This window comes from Xenopus laevis, chromosome 8L (assembly GCF_017654675.1).
Source record: "Xenopus laevis strain J_2021 chromosome 8L, Xenopus_laevis_v10.1, whole genome shotgun sequence".
NCBI lineage: Eukaryota > Metazoa > Chordata > Amphibia > Anura > Pipidae > Xenopus > Xenopus laevis.
Genome location: NC_054385.1, coordinates 15,303,761 through 15,324,672, shown reverse-complemented (window position 1 = coordinate 15,324,672; position 20,912 = coordinate 15,303,761). Strand labels below are relative to the sequence as shown.

Below are 20,912 nucleotides of genomic sequence, written 5' to 3'. Positions count from 1 at the left end.
TAATAACACCTAAAAGGTCAGAATCTTCTTTGTCATCATGATCCTCGTCTACAGCACATATGGCACCTCTGCTCCATAAACATAAAGGCAAGTCAGGGTGAAAGAAGACATCGGACTATTCAGTTGCCTTTGGCAGTGCTTTTTTATGCTGCTCCAGCGGCAAAGGCTTTAATGGTGGAAACTGGGAAACCAGTCTACCCGTCAGCCTGGCAACTAAAACCCAACTCTGGTGGCCCTGGAAGACACAGTGCGGTCGACATTAACAAGACTCCTGATTCCTACTGGGATCAGCAAAAGATTTTATTACTGCATTTCTGCTGATTCTGACTCAGTAAGTTATTTTTGTTTCCAGTGGGATTGAGTCAGTACTATCCTCTGGGCCGGTGCCAAAACGGAAAAAAAAAATCATTAACAATAACAGAGGAAGGCAGACTATATTTAGACAAGAAGTTAAAGTGACTCATGGTAATGAAACATTGGCACCCTGCTTTTATACCGGGAACGGGCCTCGGGGCATATGTCCTTAGCTTGTCATGGCCCATCATTTGATATAAACCAGCGTTTTATTTTGCTTTGTATGGCTACTGTCTAGCTTTGAAAGCAGAATCCCACCCTGTATACAATAATACTATGTAAGATACAGTATCTGCTGGCAACACAAAATGGCAACTGCCTCCGACGGGGCGACTAATCTCCCCAAACTGCCTTCCTGACGGCTAGAATGCAAATCACCAGCAGGATGGCACTCGGAGCGCTTCGTTTTCTGAGGTCGACCAAAACTAAGTGCTCCGAGTGCCCGGTGACAAATCACCTCTTCTAGGGGCGACTTATCTCCCCGAACTGCTTACCACTGGCTACAATGTAAATCTCCGGCGGGAAGGCAGTTCGGGGAGATTAGTCACCCCTGGAAGAGGAGATTTATCACCGGGCGACTAAACTCCCTGAATCTGACCGTGTGTCTCTGCCCTTACTATATGCTATCCTAATGCACAACTCCTAATTCACAATACAGGTATGGGTTCTGTTATCCAGAATGCCTGGGACCTGGGGTTTTCCGGATAACAGATCTTTCAATAATTTGGATGAAGATATGAAGATACCTGAAGTCTACTAGAAAATCATGTAAACATTAAATAAACCCAATAGGCTGGTTTTGCTTCCAATAAGGATTAATTATATCTTAGTTGGGAGCAAGTACAAGCTACCGTTATTAACGTTAATATTCCTGCATGAGTGTCCTTCCTATTCCTGCATGAGTGTCCTTCCTAAGCCTATAAAATAAAATTACCCATACCCCAGGTAAAAGGCTTGAGACTCAAATAAACACCACTCCAGCATTGTCCAGAAGTCACTCTAAAAGGGCCGCAGTCTTGTGCTGTCGGAGAATGGACAGACACTGATGGAGCACACATTTAAAGGAGAAGGAAAGTCTTTAACCACTTGGGGGTGCCAAATGTTAGGCACCCCAAGTGAATGCTTTTACTTACCTGAAACCCTGGGCCGGTGCTCCTATCAGCAGAAAACTGCACCGGCCCGGGGTTATTCTAGTGAGCACCACGGCCGTCTTCTTCTTTCTTCAAATTTCCCGGGGCAGATGCATGTGCAGTAGAATGAAAAAGTAGAATTTTTAGTTAAAGCTTCACTCTAATGCGCATGCACAGCCCCGAGAAGACAGAAGAGCCGGTAGAGACTCGCCCTTCCATTTCACTCACTGGAATAACCCCGGGCCAGTGTGCCAGTAGTGCAGCTTTAAAAGAGACCACTGATACTGTAAGTCACTTTCCCTTATGCCCCTGCTCATCCTACCTCACTAGCCCAGACTTTCAGCCTTTCTCTCCCCCTTTCAATCTGCTGCATAGTGAACCCCTCCATCATCTCCGCATAGTCTATGCCCAGAAACTGGACCTTTGCCCCGGGCCTACCGAGGTCTTAAAATTATTTGTTTTATTGCCTGGGTATTTAGTGACCCACTCTATAGCCTCCCCTAAGTAGCTACTGTCTCACATGCACACGTGGCTACTTAGGGAAGGCTATAGAGCGGGTCACTAAATACCCAGGCAATAAAACAAATAATATATATATATATATATATATATATATATATATATATATATATATATATATATATATATAATATATATATATATATACACAGTATATATATATATATATATATATATTGTGACACCTAGACCTGTAGGGGTACCTGGGTCAGTGTCTTGGGGCCACTATCCACAGTCTTTTAGGGTAAAATAGCCACGTGTGCATGTGAGACAGTAGCTACTTAAGGAAGGTTATAGAGTGGGTCACTAAATACCCAGGCAAAAAAACAAATTTAAAAAAAATATATATATATATATATATATATACCTAGACCTGTAGGGGTACCTGGGTCAGTGTCTTGGGGCCACTATTCACAGTCATTTAGGGTAAATACCCGGAAAACAGGGCAAAATATTTATATATATATATAGTGACACATTGGCATCTCAGGGTGACTGAGTCAGTGTCTTGGGGCTGCTTTCCAATGTCTTTTAGGGTAAACAAAGCAGTCACAGAAGTCGCTCTTGTAAAGGCAAGTGCCTGCAGTTTATTCTGTTACACAGTCATTAGTAAGAAGCACACAAAAGAAATGAAAAACAAGGAAAAATAAACCCATGCACCAGAGCGCTGGCTAAATCCAGTTGGCAGCCTAACTACAGTTGAGTGGCTTTCCCAACACCAACTTAACAGCACAAGAACCAAAGTTATGACAATCATTGGTAACCAGTACCTTTTCTGTTGTATTGCAGTGCAGCTCCTCTCTATGAAGTAAGAAAGCCCCTCCTCAAAAGCTCAGTCAGGTACTTCAGCTGCAGCAATTACCTTGCAGCCCTGGTCTGTATTAATTAATCCATGTTCCAGGGTGTTATATTATAGAACACCCTGGGAGCAATATATTGCCCATCTACAACTAACACATCTGCTTTGTTACACCATATACATATATATGTTATAGAATTGCCAATTCTAAGCAACTTTTCAATTGTTTGTCATTATTTATGTTTTATAGTTTTTAAATTATTTTCTGCCTTCCTCTGACTCTTCCCAGCTTTCAAATGGGGGGTCATTGACCCCTTCTAAAAAAAAACAAATGCTTTGTAAAACTACAAATGTATTGTTAATGATACTTTTTCTTGCTCAGCTTTCTATTCAGGCCTATTCATATTCCAGTCTCTCATTCAAATCAATGCATGGTTACTAGGGGGATTTAGACCCTAGCAACCAGACTGCTGAAATTGCAAACTGTAGAGCTGCTGAATAAAAAAGCTAAATAACTCAAAAACCACAAATAATAAAAAATGAAAACCAATTGCAAATTGTCTCAGAATATCGCTCTCTACAGCATAATAAACGTTAATTTAAAGGTGAACAACCCCTATAAATCCCATTATTTAAAAGGCTTTTCCTTTTGTCTAGTCTTATGTTGCTCCAGAAACAATAACTTTTAATAAAGATGTTCAGTTTCGATGGGTCCACAAGGACAACACCAAAGCAAGGCAAAACTTGTGTGACATTTATAACTATTTACTATGAGCCTTAAAGGAAAACTATACCCCCAAACAACATAGGTCTCTATAAAAATATATAAACAGCTCATATGTAAAACACTGCTTCATTTAAATAAACCATTTTCATAATAATATATATTTTTAGTAGTATGTGCCATTGGGTAATCATAAATAGAAAATTGCCCTTTTAAAAAATAAGGGCCGCCCCCTGGGATCGTAGAATTCCTTGTGCACACAAACATACCAACAAACCATACTTGTTAGGACACATGAGCCAATTAACAGACAGAGTTCTGTCTTTTGCTTCCACACTTCTTCCTGTTACAGTTAGAGCTGCAGTATTTCTGGTCAGGTGATCTCTGAGGCAGCACACAGACCATCACGAAATGGTGACTCAAGGCAAGAGATGTAAAAGGGCAATATTTACTTATATATATATATACCTGTTTGGTAAGATTCTTTAATATGTCACTTAATTTCATATAAACTATCTGTTGCTTAAATATTCATTTTGGGGGTATAGTTTTCCTTTAAGCAAACAATATATTTAGAAGGAAAAAGAGCTAGCGCTTAACGCTGACAATATGGAGGAGGCTAGCGACTTAAATGTCTCCTGATTTCATCTGCAAAGCAATGCACGCGAATAAACTCACTAAATGCAAGATTATGGAGCTTTAATGAAAATCATCTTATTTTCCACGTTTTTCTTTCAGAAATGATTCAACTCCCAAAGCACCAATTCAACCGCCACAGTAATGAATTACCGCTCACACAGAATTAAATCTAATCAGCCCCTTGATGGGACGTCCAGCTAACATCATTCATTGGCCACAGGCCACTGACCTACTGTGATTATTCCTTCCTTGAGCAAATGCTGACATCCATTTAAGCAATGACATCCCTATGGGAAAGAACGTGCGTTTTGTGGTTCTGTCCTGTCCCCATTCTGCCTAACGGTGCAAGAAAAAGCAGAGCTCTTGTGCGCAAGCAACTACCAAGAATAGTATCCCTGTTATATGCTGCATGACCAAAATATGATAAAAAATGTCAGATCTCGTACAGTTCATCCTCAGGTACAAATTTGCTACCTGAAAAGAACCCAGTAAAGGCTAAAGCCTGTAATTGGAAGCATACGTAGGTTCATTAAAAGATATCATTCAGCTCTAGTGCATTCCATTTCTCTACTTGTGTCTCATTATTAAGTCACATCTGAGCTTCAGGATCCTGAGCCACTAGAGATTAATCCTTGGCCGGTCATAAATCTTTCAGTCATTTCTTTCTGAGCCAGTTATCTTTTCCTTCTACTGCAATTCCCGTGGTATGCTTTCATCCCCTATATTCCCATAGTGAGAGCAACAATGGGGCACAGTATCTGGAGTGGAGTGCTCTGGCTGCTGCCTAGGAACCTGGATGCACCTCTCAAGACTTCAGGCTCATGAGTGGAGTCATTCTATGCTGCTGCAAGTTGATTTCCTTCAGGGATGCAGGGATGCCTCAAAGTGGTCTACTTGGTTTTATCATGACCTACTGTATGTCACAGGGCTGTCCATATGAAGGCCAAATGTGGCTCTCTATGGGCATTTTAGGGCCCCCAACCTGCTCAAGAGCTCCACAAACATCTATAAATGACTATTTCATATAATTCAGCCGTGGAATATGTGCAATGTTACTGCAAGGGAAAAGCTGGACTGCAGTTATACTTTCCTCATATTCAGCAAGGCCATCCATACAAAACAAGGTTGGTTTTCTAAATGTATACAGAGTCAGACGTTTTTCCCTCTTATCTGCTTGCGTCTGCACACAAATAATCACCCCAGTACACACACAAACAACCCAATGTGCATACAAATAATCACCCCAGTACACACACAAACTACCCAATGTACACACAAATAATCACCCCAGTACACACACAAACAACCCAACGTGCATACAAATAATCACCCCAGTACACACACAAACTACCCAATGTGCATACAAATAATCACCCCAGTACACACACAAACAACCCAACGTGCATACAAATAATCACCCAAGTACACACACAAACTACCCAATGTGCATACAAATAATCACCCCAGTAGACACAAACAACCCAATGTGCATAAAAAATTATCACCTCAGTCCATAGTACAACCTGTGGAGCACACAGCATTTTTTCTTAACACACACACACACACGTTATTTCATATTGAATCAACCTACACTTCCAGGATACAGGTCATTTTTGTGCTCATGTCAAACAAGAAATATAAGTAGAATTATAATGTCCTTGCACTTTCTAGTTATGATGTTGAATACTTCAGCTTTTGGGAAGTCCGAGCAGTTATCTTATCTGCGTGACTCCAGCACACACAAGATCAGAAAATGGTTTTGCATCATAGTCATTAAAGATGGCTGATAAAACTGTGTTCTAGACTAGACCCCATCAAGCCGGTGTCATACCCAAACATTTTCATGGCAAATAAAAGTACCGTGCTCATACAAATGTAATACCGATATGAATTCTATACCAACTGGGTGTAGTATAGTTGTGAGTTCTACATACCCTGCGTCCTTTTGGTCCACGCACTCCAGGAGAACCCCTTGACCCAAGCGAACCCTGATAAATAGAATACAGATAGTTTATTCATGACATGTATATTATAAACTGTGCAATACGGTTTCATTTGTATATTGTTCCCAATGTATGAATTGTTGAGTTAAAATACTAACACGATCATGGCACATGCAAGCATTTAGTGCAGTTCCCCAATGCTCATGGGAATCTGATAAGGTAAATGGGCCTCTGAACAACTGGGACTTTGAACTTAAAACGTGTGAAAACCTCACTAGTGGGAATGTCTGCCATTTTGAAAATGCCATGCTGGTTTGAGTCTTAAGGCTAAAGGCGAGAAAGCAAACAATACCAAAATCAAGCTTACCGGTGGTCCAGGAGGGCCCGGAGAACCTGGTGGTCCTGGGTTTCCAGGATGACCCTGCAATATAAACAAGTGTATTATTTTCTTGCCTAACCTGTGTAAACATCAAAAGCACCGTAACTCACCTTGGGCTGACCAGTGAACATTAAGTAGTGGCTCATATAACAGAGAGAGATTTTTATTATCATTGCCTATAGGTCAATAAAACAGGACTCCCTCAAACAACCTCAAGTTATGGGATTCTTTATAGACCATTTGGTACCCTGCATAGCCCATCCCTATTCATCAACAACACGAAAGGAACATCCGATCTTAATTTTTAGCATCAGTTGTAATTAAGACTCAAATAAGTCGCGGGCTGCTCAGAATATTAGAAGAGGTCATGACGGAATGGTACGGTGTTCTGGCATCTACCCCCATTCACGGGGTTCGGTGTACAGAGAAAGCTCACTAGGAAAATCAACATACTTTTTATTTTTTCAGGAATTAAATATATATAATATATATATATATATATATATATATATATATATATATATATATATATATATATATATATATATATATATATATACCTTTATCATGTAGTTGTGTATATGTTGCTGTGCCATGCCTATTAATGAAGCCCTTCTGGTGCCTTTAACCTGGGCAATAAAAACAATACACAAACTGAACCCATATGTTTTACAGAGATGGACTCCATACAGCCCTCCTGATTATAACTCTGCTTACACTTAAGGCCACATACTGGCATCATGCCCGCTCCAAGTTTGCACGGAAAATGTTGAGGTGTAGGTAGCAGCCAAACTGCTATATAATCTGCTATTATGGCTCAATATCTGCTTATATATTGTGTCTCCAGCTCACAAACAGACACATGTTGACATCACAACAATTCCAGATGTGAAGGTATAAAGCTTTAAAATCTGAACCTTAAAGGGGAACTATCGCAAAAATAAAAATGTCATATTAGCTTCAGCTGATTTTCTAAATATAATCCATTAAATATTCTGTACCGTTTCTGAAATAATTAAGTTTATCCTCACTCTCCCTCTCTCAGCATCTGTTTCTCTTCATTTTGTCTTCATGCAGGAGTTGGGTGTCAGATATTCATTGACAGTTAGAACCAATATAGCTTATAGGGGGGCTTCTTTTGCCTAGAATATGTATTAGAGCTCATTCTATTAAAATGACCAGACATCATGTCTCTCTACATGCAGGATTTGTGCAAAAGGCAGTTATTTTGTTAGATTTTATTTGTACTGGAATCAGTTATTTGAGTGAGCTCTAATTCACAATATAAAGCCAATTAATACAGATAAGTTTTACATGGCAGCACAGAAATCAGTGCAACTAACATGTGAATCTAATAATCAGCATCAGCTTATTTTACAGAACAACATTATTTTCTGCGTGATAATTTCCAACAACCCCTAAGCTTAGCTTCTCAACAGCTGCTCAAAGCCAACTGACCATGTGATTGTCACCAAGGCCATCAGGGGGGTTCAGGGGGTACTGCTGTACCAGGCCTGGTCCTAAAGGGGGGCCCAGCTGTGCGGCACTTTTTAAAATAGCAGCACCCCCCTTGATAGCAACAAAACTGCCGAAGTCCCGAACCGCTGAAGACGTGAAGAGCCAAAGTCCCGAAGAGACGAAGTCCCAAAGCTGCAAAAAGACCTGAAGCCGCGAAAGTAGCCTAAGTTGAAGCCACGAAAAGACCTGAAGCCACAAAAGGAGCCAAAGTCAATCTGGGACGGGGCTTGGGCCCAGCAAATTTTGTTGTACGGGCCCCATGATTTCTAATGGCAGCCCTAAGTGTCGCAGAGACTTTCCAAAATGACCCCCTGTGACAAGTTTGAAGTCCTGGATCATTGCTGAAACTTTAGGCTGGTGCAATAAGTGAAGTATCTAAAATATGCTAGAATTAGACATATTAATTTTTAGGCTTTAGTTCTCCTTTAAAACAGTTTTAAAAGGAAGCTATTCAGCGGCAGCCTTGCGTTTGCAGGAAATACCTGGTCCAAACACACAAACATGCCGGGTAATTACAGTAAACAAAACTCCAAAACAAATCTCCAGCAAGTCAGACGTCAGTGGACATAGGCTCCCGACCGCATTCAAAAAATACACTCCTCTAATGAAAACAGGGAATTCTAAACTGGACTCTAAACAGAAGCGTTCCAGCTTCACACACACAGGCAGCTACTCAACTGGACAAGATCCTGGCACAGAAAATAAGCAACTGGCCAATATGACTTTTTCCAACCTGAAGCTCTGGAATCGTATATGATTATAGACAATTTATCACCAAAAGGGCCTAGCAGCAGAAGCAAATAGACAGATGTTCAGGGTAGGAGGAGAAATGCTGAGCTATCATTGTCCACAGATACTGCTAAATGATGTTAATGGCACCCACTAGTGGTTCAAATAGACCCAGAGAGGATTGTAATTAATGGAACAGATACTTGTCATACTGATTAATACTGATTAATAGGTTACTTAGTATCTGTAGGCTGATGTCACACAGGGTGGTTTCACGGCTGGCATATAAATGCCCAAAACCACCCATTGACTTTAATGGACATACAGTAATTGGTCTAAAAACATACATTAGAACATTTTGGGCAGAGAACTGCCTGCATTCAAAATATAAGGCTGTATATTTTCCACAAGTGTCACTAGGCTTAAGGTGGCCATAGACACATCCATAATATATTACAAAAGTAATTTTTGTACGATATTCGGTGCTTGTATAGTGGGAGACTAGTCGACCGATATGGGCAGAAAACTTGGTTGACTCGTCGATCGGGAGATTTTGAAGGCACCCGAACATCATCCATTGTTAGTGCTGAAACGTCAGATACAGGTAGAATTCTATTGTTTATGTAGGAGGGTAAAGGTTTAGCTAAAATATAGGTTCTTCGTTTTCCTTTTTCCTATGTGAACGTATTCTGCTGGCAGTTCAGTGACTGGCCAGTAAATGTCCCTATATAAAAGGATAAAGGTTTTCCTATACCCCAGTGAATGTGTTAGCCAGCTAGGCTGGGTCCTTTTTCCCAGAAGGGAGGGGGAGTAGTTCCCCAGAGGTTATAAAATGGGATGTTGCCATGTGTTCTGTCTCTGTCCAGTGCACCCATTGGAAGTGGGGTGTTGCTGTTAGGGCCTGAGGTGGAGGTAGGGCTCAGTATAGGTGAAGCAAGTGTCAGCTCAGAAACTGTAATAGGTCACTATAAGAGTGACAGATAACCAGGCCCGGATTTGCGGCAAGGCCGCATAGGCCCGGGCCTAGGGCGGCAAAAAATAGGGGCGGCATGCAACCCAGCCACATTATGGGGACATTCACGTCCCCGTTCAACTACACCAGCTGCGCCGGCGTTTTTTCGCCGGCGCGCTGGGAAGGCGGGCGCTAGGACCTCGCGGCCGCCTGGTCGGACCGCGCGGCCTAGGGGCGCCCAGAAATGAAATCCAGCGCTGCAGATAAGTTCAGGAAAGTAAGTGAGCAGCTAAGGCTCCAACGAGGAGTTTAGTGAAGGGTTAGCACCCTGCGGTGACAAACCCGCCAGGCTAGGGACTTAAGTGGTTAGGCTCAGGGATAGAGAGATCCTTGGAATATAAAACCAGCTGTGAGGTTGCCTTCAATAGGGATTGTGCACCAAAGTTGGCTCAATTCACAAAGGATCAGACAGTATCCATGAGTAATACAATTGTCTATAAATGACCTGTTGCCACTACTTGCTTCATAGAGTGTACAATCTGAGCGCACATATTGTGACGTGTACCACAAGTTCAATAAACGTTCTGCTGTTTTAAAGAACCACTGGCGCCCAAAGTTTTCTTGATCAAGAGTGAATACTGTGTGTGCTTATACCAAAGTGGTAATCCCTTCCTCCATACCATAAGCGGAGGCACCACCTGAAGATAGAGTCTAATTATATTGTGCCTACTGGGAGTTGCTGGGAGTTGGACCCCTTGCCCGGGTACCGAAACCAGTGGATAGTAACCAAAAGGGAAGGTTTAGGAAGACCCTGACCCATCCACCTTTTACACGTATATGGCAACCTTTAGGAACAGTTCTGATTTGCTTACACAAAGCTGGGAATTGCCATGACTTCTGTAGCTGCCGGCCCTATTTACTACACTTTGTGTTCTTCTTGAATTAGTTGTATTGCTTTTATAACAGACTCCTACGGTTACCTGTGGATGGGCACAAGGGATAATAGAAAGAGGCATGAGAGTGCAGACTTACTCCTTACCATTGATCCCTTTTCCCCTGGTGGGCCTGGACTCCCAATCCCTCCACGGTCTCCCTAAAATCAAGGGCAAACACGTCAGCAACAATGGCACCACATATCACCTTATTCACTACAATAAACACTTTTAAAGCATTTTAGTGCAATTTCCCTAAATACAAAATGGACTACGAAATCTCTATGATACAAAGCAATTCGATGCTGTTGTTTTGTTATCATATTTACCTTCTCCCCCGCGACACCTGTCTCCCCCACTGGACCAATAAATCCTTGAAGCCCCTGTAGAGGTAAGAGAGTGTATTTAGTTGACGTGTCTGTTTTCAAGTTTTTTTATCTGAATATACAATGTCTTGTATCATAAAGTTGACTGTATTTGAATTTAAGTGTGCATCAGTTCCAGGATTTTGCTTCAGGTGGCAAAGGTGCCAAAATTCCAGCCCTGGTAAATCAGGAGTGTAAAGAACAGCTTTTTAATCAGAATTTGTAGCACTCTGCACACCCACCATTGTAATTCCTCAGGAGTCATCAGACCCAGAAGTGCCCCTACCATTTTACCCCTTGTGAATTGGCTCAGATTTGCATTTAGGTTTAGCAGTTTTGATGCAAGCACACCAAAGAATGATAGGCAAAATAAATAAAATCCCATTTTTACTTTCTTTAATGAAAAAGAAATCTATCTCCAATATACTTGAATAAAAAAATATGTACCGTTTTTATAATAAACCTGACTGTATGCAGTGAAATTCCCCCTTTGTTTTACTTGGTCTGATTGCTGGGGATAGGAAACTTCAGACAGTCCCTAACTGCTCTGCAGGGAAACAATCATCCTTTCAAACAGCGAGGGGGGAGCCCCCCAACTTACTTCCCAGAACTCGAGCAGCTTTGTTTGTTTCCCTGTAGAGCAGCCGGCGACCGTGTAGAGATTCATATCTGCAGAAGTCAGAGCAAGTAAATGAAGGGGGAATTTCACTGCATACAGTCAGGTTTCTTATAAAAACTGTACAGATATATTATTGGGGATAGGTTTCTTTTTCAGTTATTAAAGTAAAAATGGGATTTTATTTTTACCTTTAAATCCTCTGATTCCAACTCCAGCTGCAGGGACAAAGATCATGGAGCCAGATTAAAAAAGATTCTATTTGGAGGATTATTTTGCTGCAGCCATTGGCTCTGGAGAGTTGGAGAAAGCCTGTATTAAACAATAAAAAAAACTATAAAATCCACATTAGATTACATGACAACACAGGACCCAGTGCAGTCTGTTTATTCTGATTATTAATCAGTCTTGCTGTATCGGTTTCTGGCAGATATTATTTGACTTGTGCGGTTTTAATAATTTATGACAATCCATAAGTTTCCCAACAGCAGCCCAGACCACACTGAGCATGTGCGTAGTCTTGGTCTTGCAAAGATGTATAACAAAGTTACAAGATGGTGACCCCCTGTGGCCAACTTTGAAAGCATAAATTATTTGTGCTTGTGGTGCAGTAAGTTCATGTTTATGTTTAGTATACAAAATACAGCATATCTATCTTATTTTAGACTTTAGTTTCCCTTTAAGGCACTATACACTGACTGGTAACTGGGTCTGCCACCTTTTCTGGAAATAAATAGTGGCCTATATATTTATCTTTCTTTCCAATTATAAACTGATTAAGTAGCAGTTATGTGTGAACCCATTATTTCTAGGAGAAGAGATGAGTGAAAAGACACTAAAAAGCATCACTACTAGTCTGGGCAGGTCCTATGAGAACTTTATGTTGTTAATAAAGAAGAAACTATTAAGAAGGTCCAAAAGAAGGTTTGAATTATCATGAGTTCAAAGATTACTGCCAAAAACAACCCCATAAAAACAACCCCCCCCATTCAGTTGGAAACAAACAGAGCAATCAGATTACCGTATATACTCGAGTATAAGCCGTCCCGAGTATAAGCCGAGGTACCTAATTTTACCTCCAAAAACTGGGAAAGCTTATTGTCTCGAGTATAAGCCAAGGGTGAGAAATGCAGCAGCTTCTGGTAAGTTTCAATCAAAAAATTGAGGGTTTCTGCTCCCATTGGAGGTGCCGGCGTCTCGTTTTTGGATGCCGGCGACCATTCTTGGACGCCTGCGACTATTCTTGGGCGCCAGCGACCGTTTTTGCGCTTGACCCGAGTATAAGCCGAGGTAGAGTTTTTCAGCATATTTTGGGGGCTGAAAAACTTGGCTTATACTCGAGTATATACGGTAGGTGTCCCCTGCAACTAGGCACAAAAAACTGAACAATGGCATTGCCGTGTTCCTCTACCAATATAATGTCAACCGAGAACACACTATAATGCCTTGTCCAGTCAGGACATTCATAGGCATGAAAATAGTGTTTCAGTGAATCCCAAAAGCCTTCCCCTTAGAAATCCTGGAAGCGCTACTATACCACACCTGTTCACCGATCTTCCCAGATCTTCCTGTGTTGCCCACTTCACCCTGGGGAGGGGTAGCAGAAAGGAAAATCATAATATTCACTCATTATCATATTTATTTTAACATAGAAAATAAAATACCCTTTGGCACAACAGATTTTGCTTAACTGGGTCTGGAGCTGATCTTCTTTTGCCTCCCTATTCCCTCATCTATCTCTGTAATAGTACAGGTATGGGACCTGTAATCCAGAATGTTCGGGACCTGGATAACGGATCTTTCCGTCATTTGGAGCTTCATACATTAATTCTACTAGAAAACCATGTAGACATTAAACAAACCCAAATAGGCTGGTTTTGCTTCCAATAAGGATTAATTGTATCTTAGTTGGGATCAAGTACAAGCTACTGTTTTATTATTACAGAGAAAAGGGAAATCATTTTTAAAAACTTCAATTATTTGGATAAAATGGAGTCCATGGGAAACAGCCTTTCCGTAATTCAGAGCTTTCTGGATAACGGATCCCATTCCTGTACTGCAAATTGTATATACAGGCAGCCATCAAGAAATGGGTCTGTACAGGAGGTATGTTGATGGTTCTGGGACCCTGGAGATGCACTTGAGTGAATTTCAGCTGTAATAATTGGAGATGTGATACCGCCAATGTTTTGTTCGGGTTCTCCGTGTTGCTACAATAGTGATATATATGAATAAATACATATTATGTATTACTGCTCAGTATGGCACAAGTAGCCCCAAGTGGGAAAAAAAATGGCTTTCTGATGGTGGTCCTGAGCACAGACAACATGTAATGAACCACAATCGTGAAGTTTCCAACCTCTGCTTTGTACAGTTGTGGTATGGAGCCTAGTGGTGTCAAGCTACACTCCGTGCGCCAGACCAAGTATTGGAGATTAAGAGTGGGATTTACATGTCGCACATATGGGAAATAGCATGTATGAAATTGCCAAGAGAAGCTGCCAGGTTGCAAAAACTAACTGACTAACAATCTGCGCCAAGGAAAAGAAACGCTTTGTTACATGGTAAACGCCAGCGGAAAATGATCAAACGGCACTTTTCCCAGATATTTTCTTTAAAGGATTTTCCCTAAAGGATATAGAAATTGCTGATAATATGAATTGTCTGGCCTTGTTCCTATAGGTAGTGGTTATGTGACGTCTTCACAGTTTTGTCCTTGTTTTGAAAAGAAATCACTGAAATGTTCATCCAAGCTATTGACATGGTGCACATCATTAATGTTACATCCTTGATGCTCCATCCCATAATCCATTGCTCAAACTTTTACCCACAATTCAGTAAAGTTATTCTCCTACATACATACTAGGTCTGCATTATAACTTTCCATCAGACATTTTCATTATGTCGTCTCTAAACAACCAAAATTGCAATGCTCGCTTACCTTTGGACCTTCTGCCCCAGGAATCCCAGGATAGCCCTTCCGCCCAGCTAAACCCTACAAATAAACACAAATTGCTGACAAATTACAAAGAGCCCGATCTAAAGGCTTGGCCCTTACTCGTGACAGTTGTTATTTTCTTATCTGCCATGGATAACTAAAAAATGAATTCTGAACAAACAGCCAATGCATGTTCTAAAGAATACATGCGGTGGAGGAAATTTGCTCCACTGTCCCTGTGAATTGATCAAGGTATTAATTTCCTTGACTTTCTCTATCTGTGGGTTATAAACAATCAGTGACATGATTATGGCCATTTCTTGTAGGTGTCACTGCTGTTCTGCATCAAGCTAAATAAATGTTTAGCAGGAAAAAAATAATAAACAAATCAGACTTAGTCAAAACAAAGTTCTAATAAATGTACCTCCAGACCTGGAGCTCCTGGTGGCCCAATTGGTCCCTCATCCCCCTATAAAGTAAATGAGGAAAACATGGCATTAGCAAGTTGAAGAATAATGGTTCGTAACCAACCCATTTTATCGAAAAGCAATTCATGCTCTAAAATGGCGCTTAGAGGCCATAATACCAGCTAGAATGTTTGTGTAGAAGCCATGTTTGGGATCAACTAACATCATAGGAGCTCTGCATTGGCCATTCCATGTGGTCTGTTGAGGTCTATAAAATCTGCCTCCACTAGAGTAAGGCGGCACAGCACTGCAAGCAACTGTACAAATACAAGATTCTCTTAATCTTTAATAGCCCCAGAGGACCTCGTGTGTGATAATAAACTGCAAGGGCTGAGCAAAAGGAAATGACCCTTCAATTTTACTTTTGAGAAGTAGTAGGAAGTGCAATTGTAGAATCAACTCATGTGTAAATTGTATTGTTCTGAGCACAGAAAGGACAACGTCTGAAAATTTCAAATACCATCTCTCAAACTGAACCCTAGCTCACTTAAAGCCTATCTAGCTTCACCCTGATCCAGAAGAGGGCAGCATAACTTAAAACGGGTGGCCTGTAAAGTGCCAAGCCTTTCAAACTGTACAATGCTTTGCATCCAATCAATATCATTTGTTGACTAGCATAATCAGTGTACAGTACCCTGCTATTGATAGCGTTCAAGAGATTACACGTCTGGAATATGGAGGGATTTGTGCCTTTTAGAATAAAGTGCAAGACACGAACATTCCTAATGCGGCAGGCCACTTACCTCATGTCCTGGCTGTCCTCTGGGTCCTGGGAACCCTCGGGCTCCTGGCTTTCCCTGCAAACCCATAAGAAGAAAGAAGGTCTCATAAACTGGGAATGAATCTCATAGAATCCCTTCAGAGAGTTAGTGAAGGCTTGAGGTGGCAATGTAACTTTGCCATGGGATGACATCCAACATCAATTTTAAGAAGGGAGAGTTTTGGAGAAGCCTCAATACAAACAAGAGAGGGGAGACCTTTGCCAGGACAGTCACAAGGAATCTAGTGCTTCAAGTTTTTAATTAGACACTAGAAGCTTGGGGAAAGGTATGGTAGTTCAGGACATCTCACCTTGATACCTTCCGGACCATTTTCTCCTGGAGGCCCAATGTTCCCAGGAAAGCCCTAAAAATAAAGAAGCAAAATATTGGTAAGGAGTCTCTAGGGTTACTTATTAAATGATGCTCTCCAACTTCAACAAATCCGGGAAATTACTGATGGGCTAAACCTGTCAGCAAATGCCTGTCCGGCACAGGTATGGATTAAACAGCCCACAGACCCGCTCTGTACAAGTGAAACGACTCGTGCCTTTCTGTATAAATACGCTGAGTAAAATCTAAAGTACAGACACTCTCAAGAAGGGACAAAAATGATTTGGCGTCTGAATCATTAAAAAAATAACAGCAACTCAGCCAAACCAAATCATTACAGTATGGCCGAGTTATTAGAAATAAGCTGCTGGAATTAAATTTGAAATAAAAAAATTGAGAGCTCAACTCCACTAGGGGTCCCGTACATACAGACCTACAAATCCAGCACTGTTTCAATTTTAAACAAAGTGAAGCCTATAAGCTTTTAAAGAGATACAAAGGTTATACAGCAGACTGGATCTCTCTTTCTTTAGGACTGCTCTGATCTTTTTTCTGCTTTCCCCCCCTATTATTATTATTATTCCCTCCAATAAGCCACAGAGTATGTTCTAAACATGCCCAGTATTATTGGAGGCACATATTTGCAGAATAAATATATTTCATGAATCAATTAGCGGCCATGGGTTAAAGGTAAATAAGAATGATCAGAAACAGTTTAAGGGTGGGCTGTGGATGGGGCCTGTCTTGGGAGACAATAAAACGAGGAGGGGATTATGTTGAGTATGATCTCTGGCAGCAAAGCTTCATTCATGCTGAATAGGTCGTTGGCTAACATAGAGAGGTCTTTCATCAGCACAGGAATGATAGTGGAGATGAAAGGAGCTGAAAGGAGAGGGTGAGAGATGGGGAGAAAGAGGGGATGAAAAGTACATGAATGGCAATTACTGAACAAAGGGGAGCTCTAGTTAATTCTAAATGAAGCCAAGACATCTGAAAAAGGAAACTACTGACGGTAAGAAGGGGCTTTGGACGCTGAAATTTTGGGACCTCAGCAGCCCCTCAATCAGCACTAACAAACATGTATCTTATTTCACCTGTCTCTGCCACAGTACAGAGGTTTCGCTTATTCAAAATGCTAAAGAATACATGGCAATCCAACAATAACCAAGAATATCCATTTCTTGCATTGCTAAACTGCACAATGTACCTGGCAAGCTCATTAATAGGGTGTGTGTGTGCTTCTCCGGGCTTGTGCCCATTGGAACCAAACTGGTATCCTTAGAAGCTCACACCTTATTAATGAACAGGGCAAAGAGCGCTTGGCAGCATCTGCTCCGTGTATGTAGGAACCTGGAGGGTCTGGATGTGCTCATTCATGGAATATGTCAGAAAGATTTAGTGAATGGACTAATGTGTAACGCTCTCCCCAGTTCTAAGTCATTGCACCGAACCCAGACAAAGCCCTGAACATGAATCGCCTCTTGAAGGGCAAATCTGCAGAGAAAGCCCCTGTCAGATGAGCCGAATGAGCCTTGATCACGATCAGCCCTTGTCAGCACCCAGCACAGTAGCACCGGATTAGAGCTGAAAGGCGACTCTAGCATTAGACCAGATGCATGAATGAACAGAATCAGCCAGTGAGTTTCTTTAGCAACGAGTGTAAGACTTGGGGGGGGGGATAATGGGCTACAATAAGACACCCACACATGTATTTAGCATGCTTTAGCATGATCTCTATAGAAACTCCACACATTTGGATAACGGGTTTCCCAGATAACGGATCCCATACCTGTATTTGTAATTGCACATCTTGGCACTCGGAGACAAAGCCTTTTTGCAACTGTCCTTATAGGGGTTGTTCACCTTTGAGTTAACTTATAGTATGATGTAGAGAGTGATATTCTGAGACACTTTGCAATGGGTTTTCATTTTTTAATAATTGTAGTTTTGGAGTTCTTTAGCTTTTTATTCAGCAGCTCTCCAGTTTTCAATTTGAGAAGTCTGGTTGCTAGGGTCCAAATTAGCCTAGCAACCATGCATGCCAGTGTCCAAGTTAGCCTAGCAACCATGCATGCCAGTGTCCAAATTGGCCTAGCAACCACGATTTAAATAAGAGACTGGAATATGAATAGGAGAGGCCTGAATAGAAAGAGGAGTAATATAAAGTAGCAATAACAATAGATTTTTAGCCTTACAGCGCATTTGTTTTTTTAGATGGGGTCAGTGACCCCCAATTGAAATCTGGAAAGAATCAGAAAAAGAAGGCAAATAATTAAATAACTATAAAAGAGAGAAAATGAAGACCAATCGAAAAGTTGCTTAGAACGGGCCATTCTATAAGATAATAAACATCAACCACTCCTTTTTTTAGAACCTATTACCAGTGTAGCTAGATTCCTGGGCTTTCCCCCTTCTTATCTTATTTATAAACAAACATCCTACAAACTATGTTTGTATCAGCAACATCTCAGAGCAGAGAGCGCAGGAATAAGTACGGACTGCACCACCTCGATGACTGAAAGAAGGTCTGCGCCGGTGTATTTTATTAAATACATTTGAATTTAACACTTCAGCATATAAGTCTTTTTTTAGACACAAAATACTAGAACGCTAACAACTTCAATCTGTAAGTGTTTTCTCAGATCTGACTGTTACGGTCGTTTAATGGTGAATCAAACTTAAAAATAAAAACTTTAAAAAAAAAAACGTGCTGTAAATGTGAGATAACAGAACAGGGTATTGTTTTTCTGTCTATAGGGAGAACACAACAAAAAACGGGAATGACAATATGACGGATGTGTATGGAAACATGATGCAGCTGGAATAATTGTGCACGAGATGTTTATACAAGACATGATTTCATGCATTTCTGGGGAACTGGCCTTTTTGATACGACTGTAAGCACACGAGTTCACCATGACACATCATCATTTGTGATGAGAAAGCAGAATCTGGACTGTTAACTCAGCATGGTGCAAGTCATGTTTTTACTTGATCAAAAATGGCAAGCGGATTTATGATCAGGCAATTTATGAATGGAGCCTGACGCTGACTATGATTATTTCTGGCACTGTGAACTATTTCCCATTGAGCCCAGGACTGTATTTAGGTCCGATGCTGCCCTAGGCACATGACCTAAACACGCCCTTATGTTGTCCTCGCTGACGTCACACAACGTATTCAGCTGGAGTGACGTCACAGCCCGTGCGTGTGACGTCACTTCCGCGTGTTTCCTCGGCCCCCCTTACCCCTGAGCTCCGTTACTCCATGGTGGAGGGTGGGGAGTTAAAAGAAAAAAAATAGGCATCCCAAATAGTCCCCCAAAACCGTGCCGCCCTAGGCACAGGCCCTCGTGCCCTTAATATAAATACGGCCCTGATTGACCCTAGTTGATGGCACTCGACGGCATCTTGTGCTGGTGAAGGGCATTGAAAGTGCTGAATCTATTTTTGCTAGGATACAAAAGTGAGTAGAATTAAAGGTTCCATGCAGGATGCTGACACTTTGTAGAGTGACTTTGTTAATAAATGCAAGGGTATGCACTTTGGCAAAAATAATATAATTACGGAAGCACCAAATCCAGGATTTGGCCTTTTTCAGCAGGATTGGGATTCGGCCAATCCTTCTGCCCAGCCGAACCGAATTAGCCGAATATTTCCCGAAGGATTCCAGGTCCGGCTGATCCGAAATAGTGGATTTGGTGCATCCTTAATATAAGTGCAAGTTATGCCCTAAATGGCAGTGTGTCTGGAATTTCCTTAAATGAGAAGGATCTGGGACTTTTGTAGATAACACGTTGTCTAATTCTGGGCAGTGTCATTCTGTCGCCACTAAAGCAAATAAAGTTCTGTCTTGCATAAATAATGGTATTAACTCAAGGGATGAAAACATAATTATGCTTCTTTATAGGTCCCTGGTGAGGCCTCAGGATTCGGCCTTTTTCAGCAGGATTCGGCCAATCCTTCTGCCCAGCCGAACCGAATCCTAATTAGCCGAATCTTTCCCGAAGGATTCGAGGTCCAGCCGATCCAAAATAGTGGATTCGGTGCATCCTTAATATAGGTGTTATATAGGTTAAGTTATACACTAAATGGCGGTGTGTCGGGAATTTCCTTAACTGAGAAAAATCTGGGAATTTTGAAGATAACAAGTTGTCAGTTGACAGTGTCATTATGTGGCTACCAGAGCCGGGCCAGGGCGGGCATGCGCCCTAGGCAACCTGGCCAGCTGTTGCGCCAAAGGGGGCACGCATGGGCAAATAGACGCTGGCCCACACAGACACTGGTGCGCATGCGCGAATCACGGCTGGGGCGCATGCGCAAATCACTGCTGGCGCGCATGCGTGAATCACTGCTGGCGCGCATGCACGGACTGACGACAGTGCACATGCGCCAACTGACGTGAGCGAACAGACGCGGACAGTCCAGACAGGAGAGAGGGGACCGGACTAGGGGGTAGGAGCCAGAGGAGGTACGTGCCTGGCGCCCCCTCAGCTTTGCGCCCTAGGCAGGTGCCTACTCTGCCTACCCCTAGTTCCGGCCCTGGTGGCTACTTAAGCAAATAAAGTTCTGTCTTGTATAAATAATGGTATTAACTCAAGGGATGAAAACATAATTCTGCCTCTTTATAGGTCCCTGGTGAGGCCTCATCTGGAGTATGCAGTGCAGTTTTGGACTCTAGTCCTTAAAGGAGAAGGAAAGTCATCTTGCACTTTGGGGTGCCAAATGTTAGGAGCACTGACCCAGGGTTTCAGGTAAGTCAATACAATCACTTGGGGGGCCTAACATTCCCCCCCCAAGTGCACGAAGACTTTTCTT

General features: G+C 41.8%; 1 protein-coding gene across 5 annotated transcripts in view; it reads right to left on the bottom strand.

Moving 5' to 3' along the window:
* The window catches only part of col27a1.L (collagen, type XXVII, alpha 1 L homeolog), a 314,667-nt gene that overhangs the window by 177,307 nt on the left and 116,448 nt on the right, over positions 1-20,912 (bottom strand). For all 5 annotated transcript variants that reach the window (XM_041573258.1, XM_041573257.1, XM_041573260.1 and 2 more), the window contains exons 20-28: positions 16,076-16,129; positions 15,748-15,801; positions 14,962-15,006; positions 14,541-14,594; positions 13,142-13,186; positions 10,948-11,001; positions 10,726-10,779; positions 6,476-6,529; positions 6,100-6,153 (exon numbers count right to left, since the gene is read on the bottom strand). In XM_041573258.1, the coding sequence (XP_041429192.1) occupies positions 6,100-6,153; positions 6,476-6,529; positions 10,726-10,779; positions 10,948-11,001; positions 13,142-13,186; positions 14,541-14,594; positions 14,962-15,006; positions 15,748-15,801; positions 16,076-16,129 (468 nt within the window). The remainder of the gene's footprint in view (positions 1-6,099; positions 6,154-6,475; positions 6,530-10,725; positions 10,780-10,947; positions 11,002-13,141; positions 13,187-14,540; positions 14,595-14,961; positions 15,007-15,747; positions 15,802-16,075; positions 16,130-20,912) is intronic.